At 37.4% G+C, this 23,689-nt stretch overlaps 1 protein-coding gene across 7 annotated transcripts in view; it reads left to right on the top strand.

The window, feature by feature from the left end:
* Positions 1-23,689, top strand: part of Trpc1 (transient receptor potential cation channel subfamily C member 1) — an 88,269-nt gene that overhangs the window by 6,872 nt on the left and 57,708 nt on the right. For 3 of the 7 annotated variants that reach the window (XM_029557815.1, XM_008856338.3, XM_008856340.3), the window contains exons 2-4: positions 3,264-3,418; positions 10,410-10,511; positions 15,077-15,279. In XM_029557815.1, coding sequence (XP_029413675.1) covers positions 3,264-3,418; positions 10,410-10,511; positions 15,077-15,279 — 460 coding nt within the window. Of the gene's footprint in view, positions 1-3,263; positions 3,419-10,409; positions 10,512-14,175; positions 14,280-15,076; positions 15,280-23,689 lie in introns of those variants that run through there. The other 4 variants (XM_029557816.1, XM_008856339.3, XM_008856342.3 and 1 more) reach the window with 4 other exon arrangements.

Genomic DNA, 23,689 nt, shown 5'->3' with positions numbered 1-23,689 from the left:
TGAGTAATATAATATAGAAAAGAGTCCAGTATGAACTGGACCCAAACTGAGTTTGCTCTGAGGCAGCTGGTTTGGAAAGGAGAATAAAGGAATAGAGAAAGCAAATATGGGTTGTGGAGCCAGGGAAGGGAAACATTACAAAAAAATAGGAAAACCCTTCTCCAAAAAGCAGGTAGTGTAGCTACAAGAAGCCACTATGAATTTGCTGTCTGGTGCTAGTGGAAGGTAGCCATCTGTTCTTTCACAGAGGTTAGGAAAGGGGCCCTTCAAATGTTGGCTGGAACTAGCAGTGACCTTCCCAGCCTTGACCTTCCCAGGCTTGCATTTGAAGAGGATCATCCTAATGATGTTAGAACTATGTTAGCGTAGTAGAAACTATGCTAGTGTTTTATTTAAGTCTTTGTGGGCTAAGATTGAAACCTAGTAGGAAAAAAAGAGCACAGGAGCTTGCCCTGCATTTGATTAGAGAAAATCTTTTTCAGTAGGTGAAAGTTGAGAAGTTGTTCCACTGTCGGAAAGAATGGTACTCATGGTTTGAATGGGGTAGCAGTACTCATAGGATGAGTATGGAGATATTGTGGAGAGGGGCCTGGGATGACAGTGCTGCTGCATTGGCATGCTGCCTGTGCAACAGATGGACAAAGGATTTCTTCTTTGGAAAAAAGACAGCCAGGGGCTGGAGAGATGGCTCAGCTTGTAAAGTGCATGCACAAGCATGAAGATCCCAGGTTTGGGTTCCTGGATCTCATGTAAAAAGCACAGTGTGTTGGTGCAAGTCTATAATCCTGGGGTCGGGGGAAGGCAAGCAGGTCCCTGACGCTAGACTAGCCAATTGGTTGGTGAACTCTGAGCTCAAGAAAAGAGAGAGAGAAAGAGAGAGAGAGAGAGAGAGCAATAGAGGAAGATGCCCAATGTCAACCTCTGCCTCCACACAGCATAGCCCCATGCACATGTAGCATGCCAATGCAGCACGCGCGTGCGCGCACACACACACACACACACACACACACACACACACACACTAAATTAAAGCATATAGTAAGAAAGAGAAAAGGTGAATGTAAATTTTAAAAGAATTTTCACTGTAAAATGAAATTATCATCTGGCATGCACAGGCATTTTGAATTGGAAGCCTTGCTGTATAAGTAGCTTCTTGCTATCTATTTTAAGCTTCCTGACTACTTTTCACATATGCGTTCATTCTAAAAGTTAAAGGCTATTTTGGTCTTTATAGTACATCTTTTTCCTGTGCATTTGTGTGTGTGTGTGTCTGTGTGTTTGAGACAGGGTTGGTCTCCCTGCAGCCTCAGCTGGCTTGGAACTCACCATGTAGACCAGGCTGGCCTTGATCTCACAGAGATTCACCTGCTGGGATTAAAGGTGTGCACCACCATGCCCGGCCTTACTTGGAAATACAAACTTTAGTAATAAAGCAATATTTGAAGAAGTAAATGACTGAAAATTGTACTCCTATGATTTTGAAGTAGATCCTTCTGAAATACAGTTTTAAACGTTATTTTCAAGTACTAGTGATGCCTTTTTACTAGACTATTTGTTTCATCACTGTTGGTACAACTCAAGACTAGAACTCACTTTGTGAAGTGTCTGTTGTTTTTACCATAGAATTTTAGTTAAATGTTAATCAGAATTTTAGAAAATGTTAATCAGAAGCTGGACATGGTAGCACATGACTTTAATTCCAGCACTCAGGGGGCAGAGGCAGGCAGATCTCTGTGAGATCTCTGTGGGACCAAGGCCAACCGGTCCACATAAGTGAATTCTAGACCAGGGGTTACAAGGAGACCCTGTCTCAAAAACAAACTCCTGCAGAAACCCTAAATTTTAATCAGTAGTGCTATTGGGAACTTATTTCATGACTAGTTTGATTCTTGAGATAATTAAGGAACTGTGGTGTTTTTTTGTTTGGTTGTTTTTGTTTGTTTGTTTTTTTTTTTTTGTCTATTTGAGACACGGTCTCCCTGCAGTCCCACCTGGCCTGGAATTCACTATGTAGACCAGGCTGGCCTTGAACTCACAGAGATCCACCTGCCTCTGCAGGGATTAAAGATCCACCGCACCACCATGCCCAGCTAGGAACTGTGTTTTAAGAAAACTACTATTCAGCTTCTTTCCAAATGTGTAGGGACTGTAAGTTCATAGACTAAAAATAGTAGCACGTTTGGAATTTTAATAGAGAGACTCTATTACCTTATTTATAATATTTTTTTCTTATTCTTAGTCCAATTTAGTGTTTTCTTTCTCTGTATCATAAAATTAGGTTTTTTTCCTACTTGTTTCCACTTTGTTCTTTCCCTATCTTACTCTTCTAAGAAATAACTATTTGTAAATCATTTAAAATGTTTTTTTTTTCATTTTATGTTTTAAAAGTAAAACGAAATAAATAGAATTTCTTTCCTTTTCCCTTCCCTCCCTCCCTCCCTTCCTTCCATCCTTTCTTTCTCCAATTAGCATTTCCTTGCACAATCTCATTAGTAAACAAATATACTGGGCCCTTAATGTCAATAAATCCCATTTTTCCCACATGGATGACCCATTTTGTTGTGGGCTGCAGCCAGGCAGAACACAGTGCCTGCTCCTCACAGGCCAAGCATTAACTCCGGCCCTTACTTAGAGTTTTGTGAGCTTAATGTCCCCTGGTTATTTACACTACACACTTTCATTAATAAGATGGTGTGGGTGTGGGTGTGTGGGAGGATAGAGAGGAGTGAAGACAGTTTTTAGGTACCCTTTTTGTACAAACTGCTAAGTACCTACATGTTCATAACTTTCCAAAGTATGCTCTCTTCTCTAAAACTGTAATATTCTCTGCTTCAGTTTCCTTTTTAACCAATATGTATGAGTAGATGTGTCTGAGATATAAACTAATTCTTTTAAGTTTCCATTTATTTTTCTATAATAACTACCAATATGCACTTGGGGGTATTTTATTTTATTGAATTGCTTTATATATCTAAGTTTCTCTCCTTATATCACCAAGTTAGGAATTTTAAGCGAATAATTTTTATTTCTTGCTGCACATTTAATTTTTTCTATTTGTGTTTTATATTTACTGCTCTTATGTGTATTATTTTATCAAGATAGACTTTTTTCCAAGAAATGTACACATTTTTGTTGTGCACATTTCTATGTGCAAAGCAAAAAGGAGTTTCGATATTTTTGCTCTTTTAATTCAGAAAGAATTTTTTTACAGTCATTCTTATTTAATGTCATATATTAAATTATGTTTGTATATTGTTATTTAGGTGACTATTATATGGTTAAAAAGATTTTGGAGGAAAACAGTTCAGGTGACTTGAACATTAATTGCGTAGATGTGCTTGGGAGAAATGCTGTTACCATAACTATTGAAAACGAAAACTTGGATATACTGCAGCTTCTTTTGGACTACGGTTGTCAGGTACAAGGCCAGATGATTTTATGCAGTAGCTTCTAAGAAATGTTAGCTATGCCGTGTTCTCATCTTTCCTTCTGCTTTTCTTTCTTTTTCTCTGTTTTCTTTTCTCTCTCTTTCTTTGTGTTTTTCTGTTTGGTTTTGAGCGACTAAAAACTTCACAAAACCAACCAAAATAAGTCATCTTTAAAATGAAATATTTAAAATGATTTATATATGTTCCTGTCACTTTTCCCTACATCAGATGGAAGTAAATTATAATAAATTATGAAAGATGAGTTCATTTTTCTTACCTATAGTATTACTGTGTGTATTATATGCCTAAAAAGTACAAGTGTTCTATAAGTGTAATGTCAGGTTTTTCTGTGACCCATGTTATTTACAGGCATGTGAGTAGGATGCTCTGCACAAAGCAATTTACAGTTTGATTTTGGTTTTCTCCTAAATTTTATTACATTTTTCTTTGAAATTTTTGTCTGAAGATGAGTGATTTAAAACTGGAAAAGAGAGGCCTTCGATTTGTCTCTGTATCTGTTCAGCATGAATGTATCAGCAGGCATGAATATAATCTTGAATTTATCATTTATAGTAGCATTGTTTTCTTTTCCTTTTTGGTTCACTCATGATGGGACATGGCACATGAATTCTGGCCCTTTGTTGTAGCTGTTAGTGAGGCATAGATTTTAGAGTGACAGCAGGAAGCACTCACAGCAGAATTTTTGAGTATGACAGGTGGTTTTATGTACATTGCTTTTATTTATATTACTATATATGGCATTGTGTCTGCGTATGTATACTATGCATATAAAAATACATATGCTTTTAGAGTAGAAAGAAAATTGTGTACCCAGCAACTTTAGCTGTCTAGGCTCCAACATAACCAAGAACAAGAAACAAAGTGAAAAGTGCTTCTGAGCAGCCAAAGTAACTGCATGAGGTTTCCGTATTAGTGTCAGTTGTAGGGGCACTTCTAGAGCCCTTCTTCAAGGTCTGCTTTTTCTCATTTTAAAATGATTTAATTTTAACAAATATAATTTCATAATTTTCTAATCTGAAGAGAATCAAGAGAGGCAGTAAAAAGGGGCATTAGATCTACAGCTGAGCAAAATGAAACGTGTCTCTCCAGACTATTTAGTATAGAGGTCACTAGCACTTTGTATCTCTAGCCAAACTTTATAACAGTGGTTTAGAATCAGTAAAGAAAAGTTAAATTATATTCACTACCTGATGCCTTAGATGAAAGCATACATATATGTGTATATATGTGTGTATATTTATATGTCCTATAGAAGCACAAGACTTCCATCAAAATTGCTTAAATTTTAAAGTTAAACACTTAAAGGCATAAGCTTCAGTTAGAAAATAAGGTTATCAGGAAATTCAGTCATTGATGATTCTGGATAAAAGCGATGCTATGGTATAATAACTTTGTGCTTTTATATACATGGTTTTATGTATATAGTAATCCCACAGTGTACATGGTTGTTTCACACTCTTGATTACATTTGAACATCACCATCAGCCTTGCAGATGATGTGTTTTATAGATCAGAAAACTGAGGCTCATAGACTTTAATGAATTGCCCAGAATTCTAAAAATTAGTAAAGGTAAAGCTAAGATTTTAATTTTAACTTTCTGGCTGCAAATCCCATGCTCTTTCCAGTTCACTGTGTTCTGTCCAGATTACGTTGTGTCTCACTCTGTCAGTCAACAAATCTCCAGGACCTTTGGTTGGGTGTGATTGTGGAAATGAATAAGGAAAATATAGGTTCTTCACCAGTATGTCTTAAAATGAGTTAGGCAACTAAAGCACGTGAGACTAAAACACGAACTAAATACAAAGCTGTATTTGTTGAGTGTTGAGTGGCACTAATGCTTGATGCTTGTATATTGCTTTTCAATAACAAATTTTTTTGTATTTTATTTTGAGTTATATCAGTGGTTCTTAACCAAATGTCTTTGCCTGCACCAAAAGGTATTTGGCAATATGGGGAAACAGTTTTAGTTTCATAATTGGCGGGCAGGTTACTACTGGTATCTGGTGGGTAGAGACTACGGATACTGCTGAACATCCTGTGATACACAGGAAAGGTACAACAACTACTGCAAAATATGTCTGGCTCAAAATGTCAAAAGAGTTACTATTGAGAAGCTTTATTTTATTCCTTTTGTGGTTCAACAAATATTTTAACAGTTTGAAAAAATAAGATCATTTTGGATTGGAGCTATCAAGAGAGCTAGGTTTCTGCCTAGCATGTATGAAGCGCTGCATTCAATCCCCAGCAGTGAAAGGGCGGATGAGGTATTTCTTAAAATGTATTGGGGCTAGAGAGAATCAAGCATTTACGAGCACATACTGTCTTGCAGAGGACTCAAGTTTGGATTCCACCACCCACATCAGGTGGCTCACAACCACCTGTAACTCCAGCTGTAGGGGAATCTGATGCCTCTGGCCTTCCAAGTGAATGTACATTCATGTAAACATAGTCCCTCCACTAGACACATACATATGTAAAATTAAAAATAAAATAAATATTTTTAAAAGTATGACAATTTTATTGGAAGAGTGTCAGTTGAGGTCAGCCTTGAAATATTAATACTGTTAACATTTATAACGTGCTATTCTGTAAGCTTAACTATTTCATTTAATCTTTATAATACCCCTGTGAGGGAGATACTGTTATCCCCGTTTCATAGATTAGGTAACAGACGTTCTGAAAGAGTAAGTAACCTACCCTGATTTACTCTGTAAATGGCAAACTTGGAATTTGGGCCTACGTTCTGCCTCTAAAGTCTGTGCTCTTATCTTTTACCCCAGGCTACTTGCAGAGCTTTACAGCAAGTTAAGGAATAAGGGATGCAGAGAACAGTGTAAACAAAGACATGTGCAATGTGTGTTCTTGAGACAGTGAATTGACAGCCTTTAGAATAAAATGCTGGGTTTGTAGTATAATAAGAATTATGAGGAAAAATAGCTAAAACAAAACTGGTGAAAAGGTCCTTGAGGGGCAGGCTGAGTGCTTATGTTTCATGTAATAGACTGTGAGGTCATAAAAAAATTTTGATTGGAGGTTTGGTATGTGTTTGGTATTCAAGACAGATAAATCTGGTAATTGAGTATAGACAAGATTGGAAAAGTGAGGAAAGTTGTAACCCCTGTGTAGCAGTTTTTGTATTAATCCAGATATGTAGCTATTAAGGCCTGAACTGGAAGAGTAGATATAAGAATAATCGTAACTGTAAGAAAGAAGCTGGAGAATAGCTTAGTGGTAGAAATCCTACTGCTTGTACCTGAGGTCCTGAGTTTGTATGTGTTATGCCTCAGTGGAGAGAGAGAGACAGAGAGAGGCACAGATGAAAGGGCTTTTATGAAGGAAGAACTGGAAGAGCTCACTGAATACCTAAATTTGGAAAAGGTGATTGAGGAGTTCAAGATGATTTGGAAACCTTCAACATGGGAAATTGGGAGAGGATGAAAGACCGGCAAACTCAGGAGAGATCAGGCTTAAGGTAAAGGAATAAGATTTCTGGATTTAGCCTTGCTGATTTGGGGGCTACTGGGCAACAGTGGCTGGTGTGGTGACACACACCTTTAATCCTAGCACCTGGGAGGTAGAGGGAGGTGGATCTTTGAGTTCAAGGCCAACCTGGTCTACATAGGCAGTGTGAGTTCCAGGCCAACTAGGACTATGTAGTAAGACCCTGTCTCAAAAAAAAAAAAAAAAAAAAAAAAAAAAAAAGATCCAATGGCTACATAAACATGAGAACATGAGGATCACCATTTGTAGCTTAAGAACAGGTGAAATCACAGAGCAAAGAGCTGGTGAAGATTCATTCTTAGGGAACCTGTACATTTAGTGAAGGGCTTTAGAAGGAAAGGTTCATTTGAAAACACCAAATGAGTTGTTGATAATTTCAGGGCAGTTGGATGGTATGGCATTGTAAAAGCAAAGGGGAAAACACTTATTTTCTTTAGAAATACAGAAAAATGAGATAGGAAAAAGTCGTTGGATTTTGAAAGTATGGTACTTGTGGAATTAGGGAACATTGATGCATGTTAATTGAGAATTTTGACACTGAAATAAAGAAGAAAACATTTAGTGACAATGGAAAGAGAAGATCAGTTGAATCAGTGAAGAGTGAAGAAGAAAAAGTTATGGGAGGTGGGAGCTGGGACTACTATTCTGTGGATGAAAGACCAAGTTCCTTTAGAATATTCCAGAACATTAAAATATAATACTAAGGTGGAAAATTAGATTTAGAGAGGAAATGACTAGCTTCCTGCACTGAGTTTAGAGGAAAGAGCATGGGGATTGTTGATAAGAGAAATTCTGAGGTGAGAAGGAAGATAGTGACCTCATAAATACATAAGTAAATGTGGTCAGATAACTGATAAACAGGGGAATAAAGCTAGTGGGGGTATTTCATATACTTGCAAATGTTTAAAAATAATTTAAACTGTGTGTGGTGGCACATAGCTCTAATCCCAGCACTTTAGAGGCTGATGCAAGATGATCATAAGTTCAAGGCTAACCTGGGCTATGAGATGCTGTCTCAAATTCATTTTAAAAAATTTAAATCTTTTTCCTTCAGAACTGCCATTTATTTATTAAATAACACCCTATTTTATAGATAAATCCATGAATGCTCCTTATTTACATGACATTTTAATATAAAACTTTTTATATCTGAAGCTTATCCTTTTAAGTATAGAATGGTTTAACATCTTTATCCTGTACTGAATGGTGTATCTGAATATAATTTAACTTTATCATAATAAATTGGAATTGTTGAGTATGTAATAATTTTACTTTGTTTCATAAGATCTAAAATTATTAAAAGTTTTGTTGTACTTGCATTAAATATCTGTAGATTGCTGTATTCTGACAGTTTTTCTTTTTTTTCTTTTATTTACTATTTTTATTTTTATGTGTATGAGTGTATCGTCTGCATGTATGTAAGTGCACCCATGTTGTGCAATGCCCACTGAAGTCGGAAGAAGGCATCAGATTCCCTGGAAACGGAGCTATGGATGTTTGTTAGCCACCATGTGAGTGCTGGGAACCGAACCTGGGTTCTCTGCAAGCGCAGCTGGTGCTCTTAACTGTTGAGCCATCTCTCCAGCCCCCCAACAATGATTTTTCTATATTGGTATTTTATTCTTTCAATGGTCAACTTTTAGTAAGTTTTTTCTTCCTATCCCCATTTTTGGTTGGTTTTAGTCTAACCATTTATTATTCAATAAAGATCTAGTGAATAGGGCCGGGTGTGGTGTCAAAAGCCTTTAGTCCCAGCATTTGGGAGGCAGAGGATGGCGAACCTCTGGGAGTTTGAGGCCAGCTTGATCTACCTAATGAGTTCCAGGATGGCTGGAGCTACAGGGAGACCCTGTCTCAAAAAAAAAAAAAAAAAAAAAGACCAAAAAGAAAAAGAAAAGAAAAAGATCTAATGAAAGCCATGTAACAATATTGGCAGACAACTCTGAAGTCAGTATGCTTAGGCTTGTTTCTTCTGGGAAATAATGCCCATGAAAAAGTTTGTGGCAGTTCACTCCCTTGAGTGTTTTTTTTTTTTTAATTTTTATTTTGTTGTTGGTTGTTGTTTTATTTTATTTCAGGTGGTTGAAGTTGCTCAGTGTTTGAGAGCAGTGGCATTACTGTAAATAGCTTCATTAGCTAAAATTAAAAACCACCAAAGAAATGTTTAGTGGTAATGGATACAGGTTTTTTTAAAGTCTGAATGTGCTAAAACTGAAATGTTTGAAGCTGAAAAAGATGCTAGGACTCAATAGAGAATGACTAGATCTAATAAACACTGATTTTTTAAGGAACTAGATTTCCCATCTATGCAGGAAGTTTTTCCTAGAAAAACATAGATGACTCTTAAGTTTAATGAGGACACCTGTCCTTTCTTTGGGTTGTCTAATAGAATTTTTCAAATTCTAGCCAAGTCTGCCATTTTTAATGTTATCTTTAGCATTCAGAAAAGGTGAATAAAAGCTTTATTCTTTTCAACTACAAAGAATACTACAGATCTAATATAGTTTCATTCCTCAGAGCAAGAATATTGATTGACTTCAAAATAGTAAAGGTTATATCAGTTAAAAATGTGCAGAATGAAAATAATCATGACATTTTCTTAGATTAAATCATTATTCCCATGTTTTCCTTCTGTTATTATGTTTTTTCTTTCTTTCTTTCTTTCTTTCTTTCTTTCTTTCTTTCTTTCTTTCTTTCTTTCTTTCTTTCTTTCTTTTTCTTTCTTTTTTTCAAAGCAAAACCCCAGTTTTGGTGTCATGGTTGCAGTGGAGCTTTAGGCTCTGTTACAGAGAACTGAAGTGCCCTGTTTCACTTACTCCTCTTGTCAGAAGCACATCTGCTCAGAGAGCAGTAGGTTGGAAATGGAACTGTAGTCACTACTCCTCCTGCCTCTACCAACTTTGGCAACTTAACACTGTGTGATCTATACTTGACAGGATTGCTCTTGCTAATGTCAAGCTTGTATCATTTCTGTCAGCCATGCGTGCTTTGAAGATGAGCACAGAGGGCTCTGCCTTTTGTGCATTTCCTGTTCTACCTCCTCTTAATTGCATTCATGATGTTACACCTAATATAGTACTTTACCTGTAGTAATAGTTCCAGGCAATTTCTTTTATAAATTTGGAACGTGAGGGTTTTTGGTCCACAGTTCAAGAGTAAAGATCTTGACTTTCCACCCCCAACTTTAAATTCAGCATGGCTCAGCTGTTCATCGTGGTCCCTTATATCACTCAGTATTGTTTTACCAGCTCATTTGTGAAGCCGGGATAGAAACATGGATATTGTGGGACACAGAAGTACTGCTGAGGCAAACGTGCTATTTTTACAATATAAATTTTTGAAAACTCAGTATTACTGTATATAATACAGTTGGAAAATTTTTAAAATAACTGTGAGTTAGTAAAAATAGTTTACCTTTTTATATTCCATTTTCATTTTTAACTTTTATGTTTTTAAAGTCCGCAGATGCACTTTTGGTGGCAATCGACTCTGAAGTAGTGGGAGCTGTTGACATACTACTTAATCATCGACCAAAACGATCATCAAGACCAACTATAGTAGTTAGTACTCTTAAGTATTTATTAATTTGGATTTTTAAACCAAAGTAGATGTCCTGCCCCATTGCCATCTTTTTCTCCTCCTCCCAGTTTATTTTGTTTTAAAAAATACAGATATTTCACTTTGTAAAATTTTACTTTAAAGTAAATAGACACAAGAATAATTAGTCTTGCTTTCTGGAAAATTCAAAAAAATTGATATTCCTTATTTTGTCAATGTGGACCAGTATTTTAAATTTGGGATGTTCTGCAGGTAATGTTGAAAAATACAGATTAGTTTCTGGATAGATTTAGGAATTAAATGTGAACAACAAAACCATAAAAATGGAAGAAAATGTGGATAACCATTTAGCTGATTTGGGATGGAAGAATTGTTTTTATCATAAATGCAGTGGATAAAAGCAATAGTGGTATGGTTTTGACAGTCATAGACAGATCTCTCAGACTCAAACATTGCACAAAATGTAGAAGCCTAGGGGTGACCATAAAATGTGTTTCCAATAAGCATGTCTAGTTAATAATTAGAAAAATTGATGCAAAGCACCAAAATCTTATTGTAATAGAACATCTAGAAAATTTCAGAAAATAAAATATAAACTATTAAACCATATTGATAATCAAATGTAAGATAGTGATTTTTGCCTTTTAACCACCAAATTAAAAAAAATAATCCTCATCAATAATGGCCAGGGTTATGTACTACTGGTAAGACAGGGTGTTTTAGAAATCACCTTGGCAAGATGTGTCATAAACAAGAAAGATACTTGTATTATTTAACTAAATGCTTTCTCCTCTAGAAAGCTGTGAAGGAAATGGACAAATTATCGATGTATGTTTTATTTGTAGCCTTAAGACAAACCCTATTTGACACACCAGAAACATCCTCAGAGTAGCACTTACTGAGTATCTCACTGGTTTGATTCCTAGCACAGGAAGGAAAATTTTAACAAAAAACTAAGCATCCTGTAGGACAAGATAGGAAATATAAATTGTTATGTATATGGACACTGGATATGATGCAGTCATTAGAATTACTTTAAAAAATTGAAACTAGATCTCACTTGTCAGAGACAGCCCCAAATTCCCCATGTATCCATGGATGACCTTGAACTCTTGAGCCTCCTTCCTCTGCCTTTCAAGTGCTGGAATTACAGGTGTGAGCCAACACACCCAGCTGAAAACAATATTTTAAAATAATTTTTAGGAATGAAAAAATATTAAGATACAATGAGGATGGTGAACTATGCATATAATTTGATATAAGGTTAAAAATATACACAGAAATGAGTCCATGGAAATATAACCAAATGTTATGTTATTGTGGCCATCTTTTTTTTTTTCTTTTTGAGACAGGGTCTCCCTGTAGCCCCAGCTGGCCTGGAACTCACTATGTAGACCAGCCTGGCCTTGAACTCACAGAGATCTGCCTGCCTCTGCCTCCTGAGTGCTGGGATTAAAGGTGTGCACCACCACACCTGGCATATTGTGGCCATCTTTTATTGATTGACCAAATTAAGGATTTCTTTCGTGTCTTTTATTTTTTTCTTTATTGCTTTTCTCACTAAGAAGATGGTCATTAATAAATACTAGTCATTTAAAATAAGATTTTTTCATTGAATTAAAAGAAATGTAACATTTATTATTGGTGAGGGCACAGTGAAATAACCAGTTAAAATAACTGTTGGGAGTAGAAACTGATTGTACTTAGAATAAAACTGTTTTTAAAGAACTGATTATGAATCAGTAGCTGACTGCCATGGTCTGAGAACTATCAGAGGCTCTGCTGTATTTCATACTACATTATATGTTAACTGAAAAACTTTACTGTTATCCAGACTACTAAAACGCTGTGACTTTTTGAGCTGATGTTGTAAGTAGTGGTAAAGTGCCTAACATGCACAAGTTTCAGGGTTCAATCCTTAGCACTACAGTTTTTTTTTAAATTAAAAATACTAGCAACAACAAAAAAGTGTGACTTTTCCCCAATATTCTAGAATACCTAGATAGTGATAAGGAACCAACAGGGATAAAGAAAAAAGGGGCTATAGATATGTCCCTTTCCTAAAAGATCAAAATATCTAGAGTCCTATTTAATTTTCTACCATTTACTATTACATTTTCACATATTCCACCTTCTATTCTTTTGCCCATTTCCTGTCTTCTGGGGGCAGGGTGGAGTACTGCATGCTTTTAGAGCCAGTGACAGATCTTATCTCCTCACTATTATCATTACCAGGTGAATCTCAGAGTTGCAAAGCCTTGGCAGTCCTCAACCAGTCAATGAAAAATACACTTTTGATTCTGTCTCCAACAAGTTATTCAGTGTTGATTCAAGTACTGTCAGTGACAGCAAAATCACCTTTAACACCTTTATTATATGTAGATAGACAATATTAGATACTTTAATATACTTTTCTTTTACTGTTTCAGCGAATTCATTTGGTATCCTTGGCTTCCCAAATTGTCATTTTCACTATTAACTCTGAAATATGTACAGGTTATATAATTGTTTGAAAATGCATAGACTCGTTCCATGAGCAATGAAACTATAAACTTTAACCTTATGCAGGTCTAGTAGTGTTTTGCCAGCTAAGTATGCTTCATAGGAAACACAAGGGCCACTTTTTAATTAGGGCTTTTATAAACTTGGGATTAAATGTAATTTTTTCTTTTCTTCAATCCATAACAATGAGAAAAGTAGTGATTTTAGGCTTCTCTAATTATTATATAAATTTGTGAGTATGAAGTCGTCAATGAATATTGGGAAGTATGTGAACAAACAATAAAAGAAGAGAAAAACAAAGTCAGAAAATATTAAAACTTACTAGTAATTAAAAGAAAGTAAATTGGGGCTGGAGAGATGGCTCAGCAGTTAAGAGCACTGGCTGCTCTTGCAGAAGACCCAGTTTCAAATCCCAGCACCCACATGGTGGCTAGCAACCTTTGGTAACTCCAGTCCCAGGGGATCCGATGCCCTTTTTTGTTCTCCGAGGGCCCTGCATAACACAGGTGCACTTACACACATGCAGGCAATACACTCATACACATAAAATAAAAATAAATCAAAAAAGAAAGTAAATTAGAGCCTCATTTTATTTCAGTCGTATTTAGTGACTATGTCCATTGCTGGTGTGTAAAACTTTAATATGAAATGGATAATTCTTATATTATTGATAATATAAACCATTAACAGTACTCTGACACGATGCATCAAGAACCTCAAATTTTTTCCTGACCTTTAGACTTAACAATTCTATTTCTAGGGGATGGTCTGTGTTAATGAGGTAATCCTAAACTTGCAAAACACTGTTTTCATAGTGATGTTTGCTATTGTGTCATTTAAGTTTGCAGAATATCTTGAATACAGATTCTGTGAACTTCCTTAAATTGCATGCAAAATTCTGTGCATGATTTTCCCCCTTGAAGATCCTGGGCTGTAGTGTTATATAGTTATTTAAAGGGTTTTACATCTTCAAAATATTAAGAACTATTGTTTTTATCACTGGTGCTTAGCGCTTGTATTATTTATGGAAAAATATCCTTAAAAGTGGGTACGGTGAAGAAAGGGCTAGAAGGAAGTACTGTACTATAAAATGTTATTTGAGTAGAAGGAATATAGGTATTTTTATTCTTCTTTCTGCTTTTCTATATTTTTCAGATATTTTATAATGAGTGTACACTCCTTTTACAATGTTAATAAAAATTACCAAAATGTGAACTTGATGAGCTTACACTGGAATCAAACAGCTCTCAGGGAAACCTCTGCGAAAAGTGAGAAGTATTGGAAAGAATATGCAATAATCTTATTTAACCCTGATTCTTTAGTTACTAGTTTTTTTCCTTCATTTCATACCGTCACCAGGCCTATGGGCCCGTGTAGTAGAAGGAGCTCAAGATCCTAAGTAATGCAAACCTGGATCTGATGAGCACCTGCCACTGGTTTGTGGTTTGGGCACATTAACTTCTCTGAGCCTCAGTTTCTTCATGGTTACTAATTATGCTCAGTTTTGCAGGCCACTATGGGGATTAAAGGGATAAGTTGGATGACTAATAGCTCCAGTTTTTGTTAAATAATAGCTGCTATTGTTAGTGTTTTGTGCATCTGTAGAGGGATGCAGAACAGGCAGTGGCGGGAGTGTGTAGAGAGGGATCTTTTTGCTATCGGTCTGCCATACAGGTGCAAGTTTTAGTTTCCTCATACATTTGGATGGTGGCTGTTTTTAAACATTTCTCTTTTCTCATTGTATTCTTTTTCTAAAAGTCTTGTTCTTTCTCCTTATCATGCATGTTTCTATAATTTTCTAAAAATTTAATACTTTTTCCTAAGGTATTTTAATAGATATGTTTACTTCTTTATATTGAAGAGTTATCTGTTATAATTATACTCCATTTGTTTTTAGAGTTAAAATTTTGAGATTTCAAAAAAATAGTCCAAGTAGAATGTTTATTTTACTTCTTGCTATAATTCTTAAGTTCCTTATACTGTTTTATTTTTTTCATCCTTTAGATAAATATATTTTGAAGCCACAAATTAATAACCTTTGGGCATTTGCATAAATGTTTTTCAGAAACTAATGGAACGAATTCAGAATCCTGAATATTCAACAACTATGGATGTTGCACCTGTCATTTTAGCTGCCCACCGTAACAACTATGAAATTCTTACAATGCTCTTAAAACAGGATGTGTCTCTGCCCAAGCCCCATGCAGTTGGCTGTGAATGCACATTGTGTTCTGCAAAAAACAAAAAGGACAGCCTCCGGCATTCCAGGTTAGAAAATTAAGATTTTGATAAATACAAGAGTGGTCTAGTACGTGTTTCAGTGATATTTACTTAAAAAAAATGTTCTTTCAATGCAGCTTTTAATAAATGTGTTGAGGTGACTTAAAAAGTCAGAGTTTCGTCAGGTGTGGTAGTGCACGCCTATATTCCCAGCACTTGGGAGGCAGAGGCAGGTGGATCTCTGTGAGTTCAAGGCCAACCTAGTCTAGATAGTGAATTCCAGGCCAGCTGGGGAGACCCTGTCTCAAACAAAACAAAATAAAACAAAACAAAACAAAAAGTCAATGCTACATAATTAGGAAAATCCTTCAAGTTGTGAATGAGGTTTATCATATACTCCTGCTGGTGAGGATGGTGTTTGCTTTTTAGAGGCATAGTTTATTAGTTCAAAAGTATTTCCAAGTCAGTGTCATCATTGTCCTCATTGTCGTCATCATTTTAGGTTTTGGAGACAGGGTTTTCTTGTGTAACCCTGGCTAGTTTATAGACCAAGCTGACCACAGACTTGTGATCCTCCTGCCTCTCTGCCTCCTGAGTACTGGGATTACAGGTGTGCAACACTATTTGCAGAACAAAATTTATTTTCTCACTAAATATTTGAACTGTTCTACCTCCCGTCTTCCCTCTCAGTATTTACCTTTATTTCTTCACTATTTATTATCTCTTCCCATTTCCCCAGTTGAAAATGTTAACACTGGGAAGTAATTGATCAAGAAATTACCCTGTCTTATACAGGCTGAACAAGATCACACTGTGGGCAGTTTTGTTAGATATAAGGTTGTCAGCTTGTTGAGAATCTAAGTTTTCAGCATAAGCCTTTGCTGTGATTTAGATAATAGTTTTTCTTCATGAAAACTCATGTTGCAATTTGATTCCCATTATGGCAGTATTGAGGGGTGTGACCTCTGGGAGGTGTTCTCATCATGAGGACTCTGTACATCTCATAAACAAATTAATGTCTTTTTCCAGAGATAGAGTTGGTTCTCTTGAGACTGATTGGTTCTTATGATACTGAATTAATTATTAAAATAATGGACCTGGCACATCCCCTTAGCCTCTGTCACAATATACTTCCTTCTGAATGTGGCTGTTTTGGCTTTTTGCTCCAAAACTTTCAAGAAAAGCTAGGCAGATTTAGGCACCATGCTTTTGGGCTTCCACAACCACGAGATAAAATAAACCTTCTTACAAATTACTCAGTCTTAGCAAGCCATGGTAGCACACATCTGTAATCATCACCTAGGATGCTAATGCAGAAGGATCATAAATCTTGAGACCAGCCTAGGGTATATAGCTAGACCTTGTCTCAAAATACCAAAAAAAGAAAAAAATTATCAAATCTCAGGTATTATTTTACATCAACATGTAGGTGCACTGTATCGGAACCATAGATGAATGCATTTGTGTCAGAAATTATTGAGTAACAATAAATTCACAGAATATGGCAATTTGCCAAGGATTCCCAATTCCCTTGATAACCACTTGAAGCAGACACAGGTTCTTTTATTTCAATCTTAATTTATCAGTTATTAGCTTTCACACTACATATTACACATCACATAGTGTGTGTGTGTGTGTGTGTGTGTGTGTGTGTTTGTAGATTATAGAATGGCCACAGAGGGTCAAAGAGGCAGCCCAGAGCTCAAGGAGTTTCAGAGATGCCTAACAGTTAGAAGCAGCAGGGGAAGCTGATAAGAGATGCACAGTCTCTGTGTAGAAGTGTCAGATAACTAATCCTGCTGGAGGTCTGTTGGAGACGTAGCTGTAGAGTCAGGCTGCAGCTAGGTCACAGGTTTGAACTGAGCCTCAGGATGAGTCCAGCTGCAGAAGCAAGGTGCAGGACCATGAAGTCTAGAGTGGAAGCTCAAGACTGTGTCTAGATGAATGAACAGGTAGATGGCAGTTCCAGATAGAAGAATAGATGGATAGATGATGGCAATTCAGGTTGCCTGCATCAGCAGCAAGACTGAGCTGAACTGAAGTGTCTAGGAGAGTTGGAAATTCTCTACCTGTCAGCCTCTTAACACACACGCACACACACCAGGTGATCAGATGACAAGTTAATGGGGCCATCACCATCATATTGTTAAGTACCTTTGTCTTTATAGGCTCCAGGTGAGGGAGTTGTACTTTTTCAGTGTGGTGTATCCAGTAAGTTTTTAGATATATTTTTCTGATGTGATTTTAATATACCTGTATGCTCCAATAGTCCCAATTTACTTTTGTAAATATATAGGTTGGCACTCTCTACTTTTAGAATGTTTGTGCCTTGTCAGGGGTGTCAGAGAAATGGTGTTTGTGTATCCACCCAGGTGCAAAGTCATCTTCTAGCTTCAAAATGGAGTCAAAGGCTGCTTGTAAAATAGTCTCTATTGGCAAGGCACAGTCATTGTTTTATATAATATGGGATAACTTAGGACAGGACACAGCTTGATCTCAGCATAACATAAAATAGTATTAGCATATATATTCCCAACAGTAAACAATAATAGTAACTAATACCACTTAGATATACAGATGGTAATTAAATGTAGCTGGAAAAGTGGTGTGGAAGTTCCAATCAGCCTGTTGACAAATTTTTTAAGTGAAATTTTTGCATCGTTATTTATTATTTTTAAAATTTTATTTTTTAATATTTTATTTATTATTTTTATTTTATGTGTATGAGTGTATTGCCTGCATGTATGTGAGTGCACCCATGTCGTGCAATGCTGCAGAGGTCAAAAGAGGGCTTCAGATCCCCTGGAACTGGAGTTAAGCCACCACGTGGGTGCTGGGAATCAAGCCCAGGTCCTCTGCAAGAGCAGCCAGTGTTCTTAACCACTGAGCAATCTCTCCAGCCCCTATTTATTTTTTATGTGTAATGCGTGTATTGCCTGCATGTAGGTAAGTGCACCCATGTTGTGCAATGCCCGTGGAGGTTAGAAGATGCTGTTGGATCTCCTGGGACTGGAATTACAGACAGTTGTTAGCTGCCATGTGGGTGCTGGGATTTGCACCCAGGTCTTCTGTAAGAACAACCAGTGTTCTTAACCGCTGAGCCATCTCTCCAGCCTCTTATTTATTATTTTTATTTTCTGTGTATGAGTGTATTGCCTGCATGTCTGTAAGCATACTAGTGTCATGCAATGCCTGTGGATGTCAGAAGAGGGCACAGGATCCCCTGGAATTGGAGTTAATAGTTGTTAGCTGCTGTATTAGTCACTTTCCTGTTGCTGTGATAGAAATACTGACCCAAGCAGTTCATAGAAGGAAGAGTTTATTTGATCTTACAGTTCCAGGGGAATTACAGTCCGTCATGGCAGGAAGACATGGTGGCTGGAGGTGGCTGGAGCAGGAGCAGCAGAAGCTAAGCTCTCACATCATCACACAGGCACAGAAAGCAAGTGAGTGACTGGAGATCTGGCAAGGCTTAAGAACTCTCTAAGCCCACCGCCAGTGATGTGCTTCCGCCAGGATAGCCACACCTTCTAAAACCTCCCAAAAGAGCACCATCATCTGGGGACAAAATGTCCAAACACTTGGAGCCTATGGGGGACATTTTCATTCAAACATCCACAGCTGCCATGTGGGTGCTGGGAATTGAAGCCAGGTCCTCTGAAAGAGCAGTCAGAGCTCTTAACCACTGAACCATATCTCCAGCCCTGCATGATTTTTAAAATGAATGTTGAAGATGCAAAGCATCTAACCTCACTCCTTATCTTAAAAAAAATAGACCTGATTTTTCTTCTCCTGGCACTCCAGACCTCTGGACTACCCTCTTGGACTAGACTCCCCACTGCTTCCTGATCCTTTGTACCCAGACCAGACCAATTTCTCAGTCTAGTCCCCTGGAGCCCTCATAGCCTGTTCCATCTCCCACCTTGCCTTTACATACCTGAGACCAGCCATCATCCCTGGCTGTCCCACCCCCAACTTCCTGAGGCCAGTTTCTTTCGTGGGTAAGTTTGACCCTGCCCACTGCACCTTGACTCCCATAACCTCATTCACCCTCCTAGCTCCCCCATGCTCTCTCTCCTCCCTCCGGGCACTGGCCCATTTCTTCTCTTAGCACCCCAGACCTCTAGACTACTCTCTTGGCCCAGATTTGCCACTACTTTCTGATCCTTTGTATCCAGACCAACCCAATTCCTCAGTCTAGTCCCCTGGAGCCCTCAAAGCCCTACCTCACCTTTGCGTACCTGAGACCAGCCTTCATTCCTGTCTGTCCTGAGAATGCTGAATTGTACCTCTACCTAGCAATCCTCCAAAATTGTACTGTGCTTGCTTACTAGAGGGATCCAGACCTTAGGTGAAAGCCTGAGAGCATCTGATCCTCATCCTATTTGGGCTTCTGTGAGAACTCCTGAGCAGCAAGACTAAAGCCATCTGGCCCTTCCAATATAAAATCAAAAGAGAGAACCTGAAGTCTAGACCAACCAGATTTTCATGCCCAACAAGTAAACGACAAAGGCACATAAAGTTTACAAACAGAAGCAGACCTAAACTCAACAAAGGAAGGCTTGAGTCTCATGCAAGAATCAGAAACTACAAAAGAAATTCACGTCAGAGTCACAGTGAAAAAATAGTAACATGAAGAACCCAAATAATATATTGCCATCAAGTACCAACAGTCCTGTAGAGGAGTATAATGAGAACCCCCTAGAGATAACACAGGATATGGAGTTCAAAAGAACAATTGTAAACATGATAAAAGAATTCAGTGAATTTAAAGAATAAAGAAATCAAAGAACTGAAAGAAGATAGGAATAAACTTCTGAATGAATTCAGAAAAGAGAAATAATGACAGATACTCAAGCTGAAATGAAGAAGGAAGTAAAACACTCAATAAGCCAATTAGGAATGACAGGAGAAAGCTTCACCAATAGGCTGAATGAAATGAAAAACAGAATATCAAGACTGGAAGATAAAGTGGACAAATTAGGCCACTCAAGCAAAGATTATGAAGAATTTAAGAAAACACAAGAATGAAATATGCAGGAATTGTGTGACACCATAAAAAGACCAAACTTATGCATTATAGGCACACAGGAGGGAGAAGAATCTCAGGATAATAGTATGGACCAGATCTTCAACAGGATTTATAGAAAATTTCCTAAAATGAAAGAAAGACATGCCTATACAAATACAGGAAGCACATAGAACACCAAAGAGACAGGACTAGAAAAGAAACTCTCCATGGCACATCATAGTAAAAACACTAAAGGTATAGAACAAAGAGAGAATACTGAAATCTTCAAAAGAAAAACAACAAGTTACATATTAAGGAAGACCCATCAGAGTTACAGCTGACTTTTCAGTGCAAACTATGAAAGACAGAAGAGCTTGGACCAAAGTATTCCCAGTCCTAAATGACCACAGATGCCAACCCAGATTACTTTACCCAGCTAAAATGTCTATTATAGTCAAAGGGGAAAGAAAAAATCTTCCATGCTATAAATAGGTTGAAAGAATTCATGTCCACAAAACCAGCCCTTCAGAGAGTTCTTGAAGCAATTCAAAGAGCTTAAGAAAGGAACAGCTATACCCCAGGGGTAACAGAAAGAAACTTAACGAAGATATAACTGTAGAAATGCACAGTTATACCAAGAATGTGAACAGAAATCAAAATGACAGGAATCAATACACATCTTTCATTAATAACTTTAAATATCAGTGGACTGAACTCCCCAGTCAAAAGATGCAGACTAGTTGAATGGATTAAGAAACAAAACTCATATTTTTGTTCTCTGCAAGAAACCCATCTCACTTTCAAGGACAGGCACTACCTTAAGGTGAAAGAATGGGAAAAAAATATTCCAAGAAAATGGTACTAAGAAAAAAGTAGGAGTTGCAATTCTAATATCTGACAAAATAGACTTCAAACTAAAACTAATCAGAAGAGATAAAGAGGGCCACTTCATTCTGATCAAAGGAACAATTGACCAAGAAGGTATTGCAATCCTTAACATATATTTACCAAACTCTGGTGTACCCAACTTCATAAAAACAATACTACAGGACTTTAAGAGCCAGATTAATCCCAACTCATTAATAGTAGGGAACTTCAGTACCCCATTATCTCCATTAGGTAGGTCAACAGGACAGAGTATTAACAGAGATATCTGAACTAAACAATACCATACATCAAATGGACCTAACAGACATCTACTAAATAGTCCACCCAAGCACCAAAGAATATACTTTCTATTCACTGCCCTGTGGAACTTTCTCCGAAGTCAACCACATACTGGGGTGTAAAACAAGCCTCAACAAATGCAAAAAGACAAATAATTCCATGCATTTTATCAGACCACAATACAATAAAAACAACACCAGAAGAAACAGGACTTTAAGAGTGAACACATGGAGATTAAACAACACACTCCTGAATGATGAATGGGTCAAAGGAGGAATTAAGAAAGAAATAAAAGTATTTCTGTAACTAAATGAAAAGGATGGTACAACACAACAAAACCTCTGGGACACCCTGAAAGCAGTCATTAGAGGGAACTTTATAGCTCTAAGTGCCTATATTAAAAAAATCAGAAAGAACACAAATAAGTGACTTAACATTGCAACTCAAGACATTATAAAAAGCAACAACAAATGAAATGCAAACCCAGGAGACAAGAAGAACTAACAAAAATCAGAGAAGAAATTAATTAAATAGAAACAAAGAAAACAATACAAAGAATCAACAAATCCAAGAGCTGGTTCTTTGAAAAGATAAACAAGATTGATAGACCCTTGACCTCCTGGAATTCACTATGTAGACCAGGCTGTCCTTGAACTCACAGAGATCAGCCTGCCTCTGCCTCCTGAGTGCTGGGATTAAAAGCAAGTGCCACCACACCCAGCATACATAAGGGAATATTTTTAAAACTTATACTCTATTAAGTTTTCAAACCTAAATGAAATGGTTGGATATCTACAATCATACTCAAACAATAAAAGATTAACCATTTAAACAGACCCATAACATATAAGGAAATTGAAACACTAATACAAAACCTCCTGAATAAAAGGAGCCCAGGTCCTGATGGATGTACAGCAGAATTCTACCAGACATCTAAAGAAGATCTATATTCAATGCTACTTAATTTATTCAAAAAGATAGAAATGGAGGGAGAACTTCCAAATTCCTTCTATGAAGCCAGCATCACTCTAATACCAAAGCCAGGTAAAGATACACCCAAAAAAGAAAACTATAGACCCATATCTTTAATGAACATATATGTAAAAATTCTCAACAAAATACTTGCAGACTGCATACAGACACACATCAAAAAGATCCACAGCTCTGCATCCCTGGGCTTGCAGGACCCGCCAGAGGCCTCTCTCCTACCCGCAGGCCTCTCTCTGGGGTAAGTCCATTGTGCCCTCTACACCTTGACTCCCCCAGGCTCATTCACCCTCCCATCTCTCCTGATGGCCGCTTCTGGTCCTGGCCCCGCCCTCACCTCTCTCTCCTTCCCTGGGCCTGCACCACCCACCAGCCTCTTTCTGGGGCTGCTTACCTTTCCTCTTCCTGATCCTTTGCATCCAGTACAACCCAGCTACTCAATCCACTCCCTGGGAGTCCTTGGGGCCTCTTCCCATCCCATCTGCCTTTGCATCTCTGGGTGGCACCACCACAAGCTGCCTAGACCAGCATCTTTCCTGGGCCAGGCTCCCAGGCCAGTCCAACCCCTAAATTCCTGAGGCCAAATCGTTCCTGGAGGGACCCAGAACTTAGGAGAAAGCCTGAAAACATCTGACCCTCATCTGAATTGGGCCTCTGTGGGAAATCCTGAAGACAAAAGCAATCCAGCCACTCCAATATAAAATCAAAAGAGAGAACTGGAAGCTTAGACGAACCAGCTTTTCATGCCCCAAAAGTAAACCACAAAGACACATAAAGTTCACAAAAAGAGGCAGACCTAAACTTGAAGGCCTAAGTCTCACAAAAGAATCAGAAGCTACAAAAGAAATTCACATGTCAAAAATCACAGAGAAAAAATTATAGCATGAAAAACCAAAATAACATATCCCCACCAAACACCAATAGTCCTCTAGAGGAGTACAATGAGAACCCCCTAGAGATAATGCAGGACATGGAACTCAAAAGAACATTTATAAACATGATAAAAGAATTCAGTGAATTTAAAGAACCCACAAAGAAAGAAATCAAAGAACTGAAGGAAGATAGGGAAAAACTTCTGAATGAATTCAGAAAAGAGTTAGAAATAAGAATACTCAGGCTGAAATGAAGAAGCAAATGAAACACTCAGTAAGCTTATTAGAAACGACAGGAGAAAGCCTCACCAATAGGATGAATGAAATGGAAAACAGTATAAAGACTGGAAGATAAAGTGGACGAACTGGAACACTCAAGCAAAGAGTATAAAAAATTTAAGAAATCACAAGAATGGAATAT

This window comes from Nannospalax galili, unplaced genomic scaffold (assembly GCF_000622305.1).
Source record: "Nannospalax galili isolate Female #2095 unplaced genomic scaffold, S.galili_v1.0 scaffold708, whole genome shotgun sequence".
NCBI classification, from domain to species: domain Eukaryota; kingdom Metazoa; phylum Chordata; class Mammalia; order Rodentia; family Spalacidae; genus Nannospalax; species Nannospalax galili.
The sequence above is the reverse complement of the archived record's forward strand: the minus strand, read 5'-3'. Positions and strand labels throughout refer to the sequence as shown.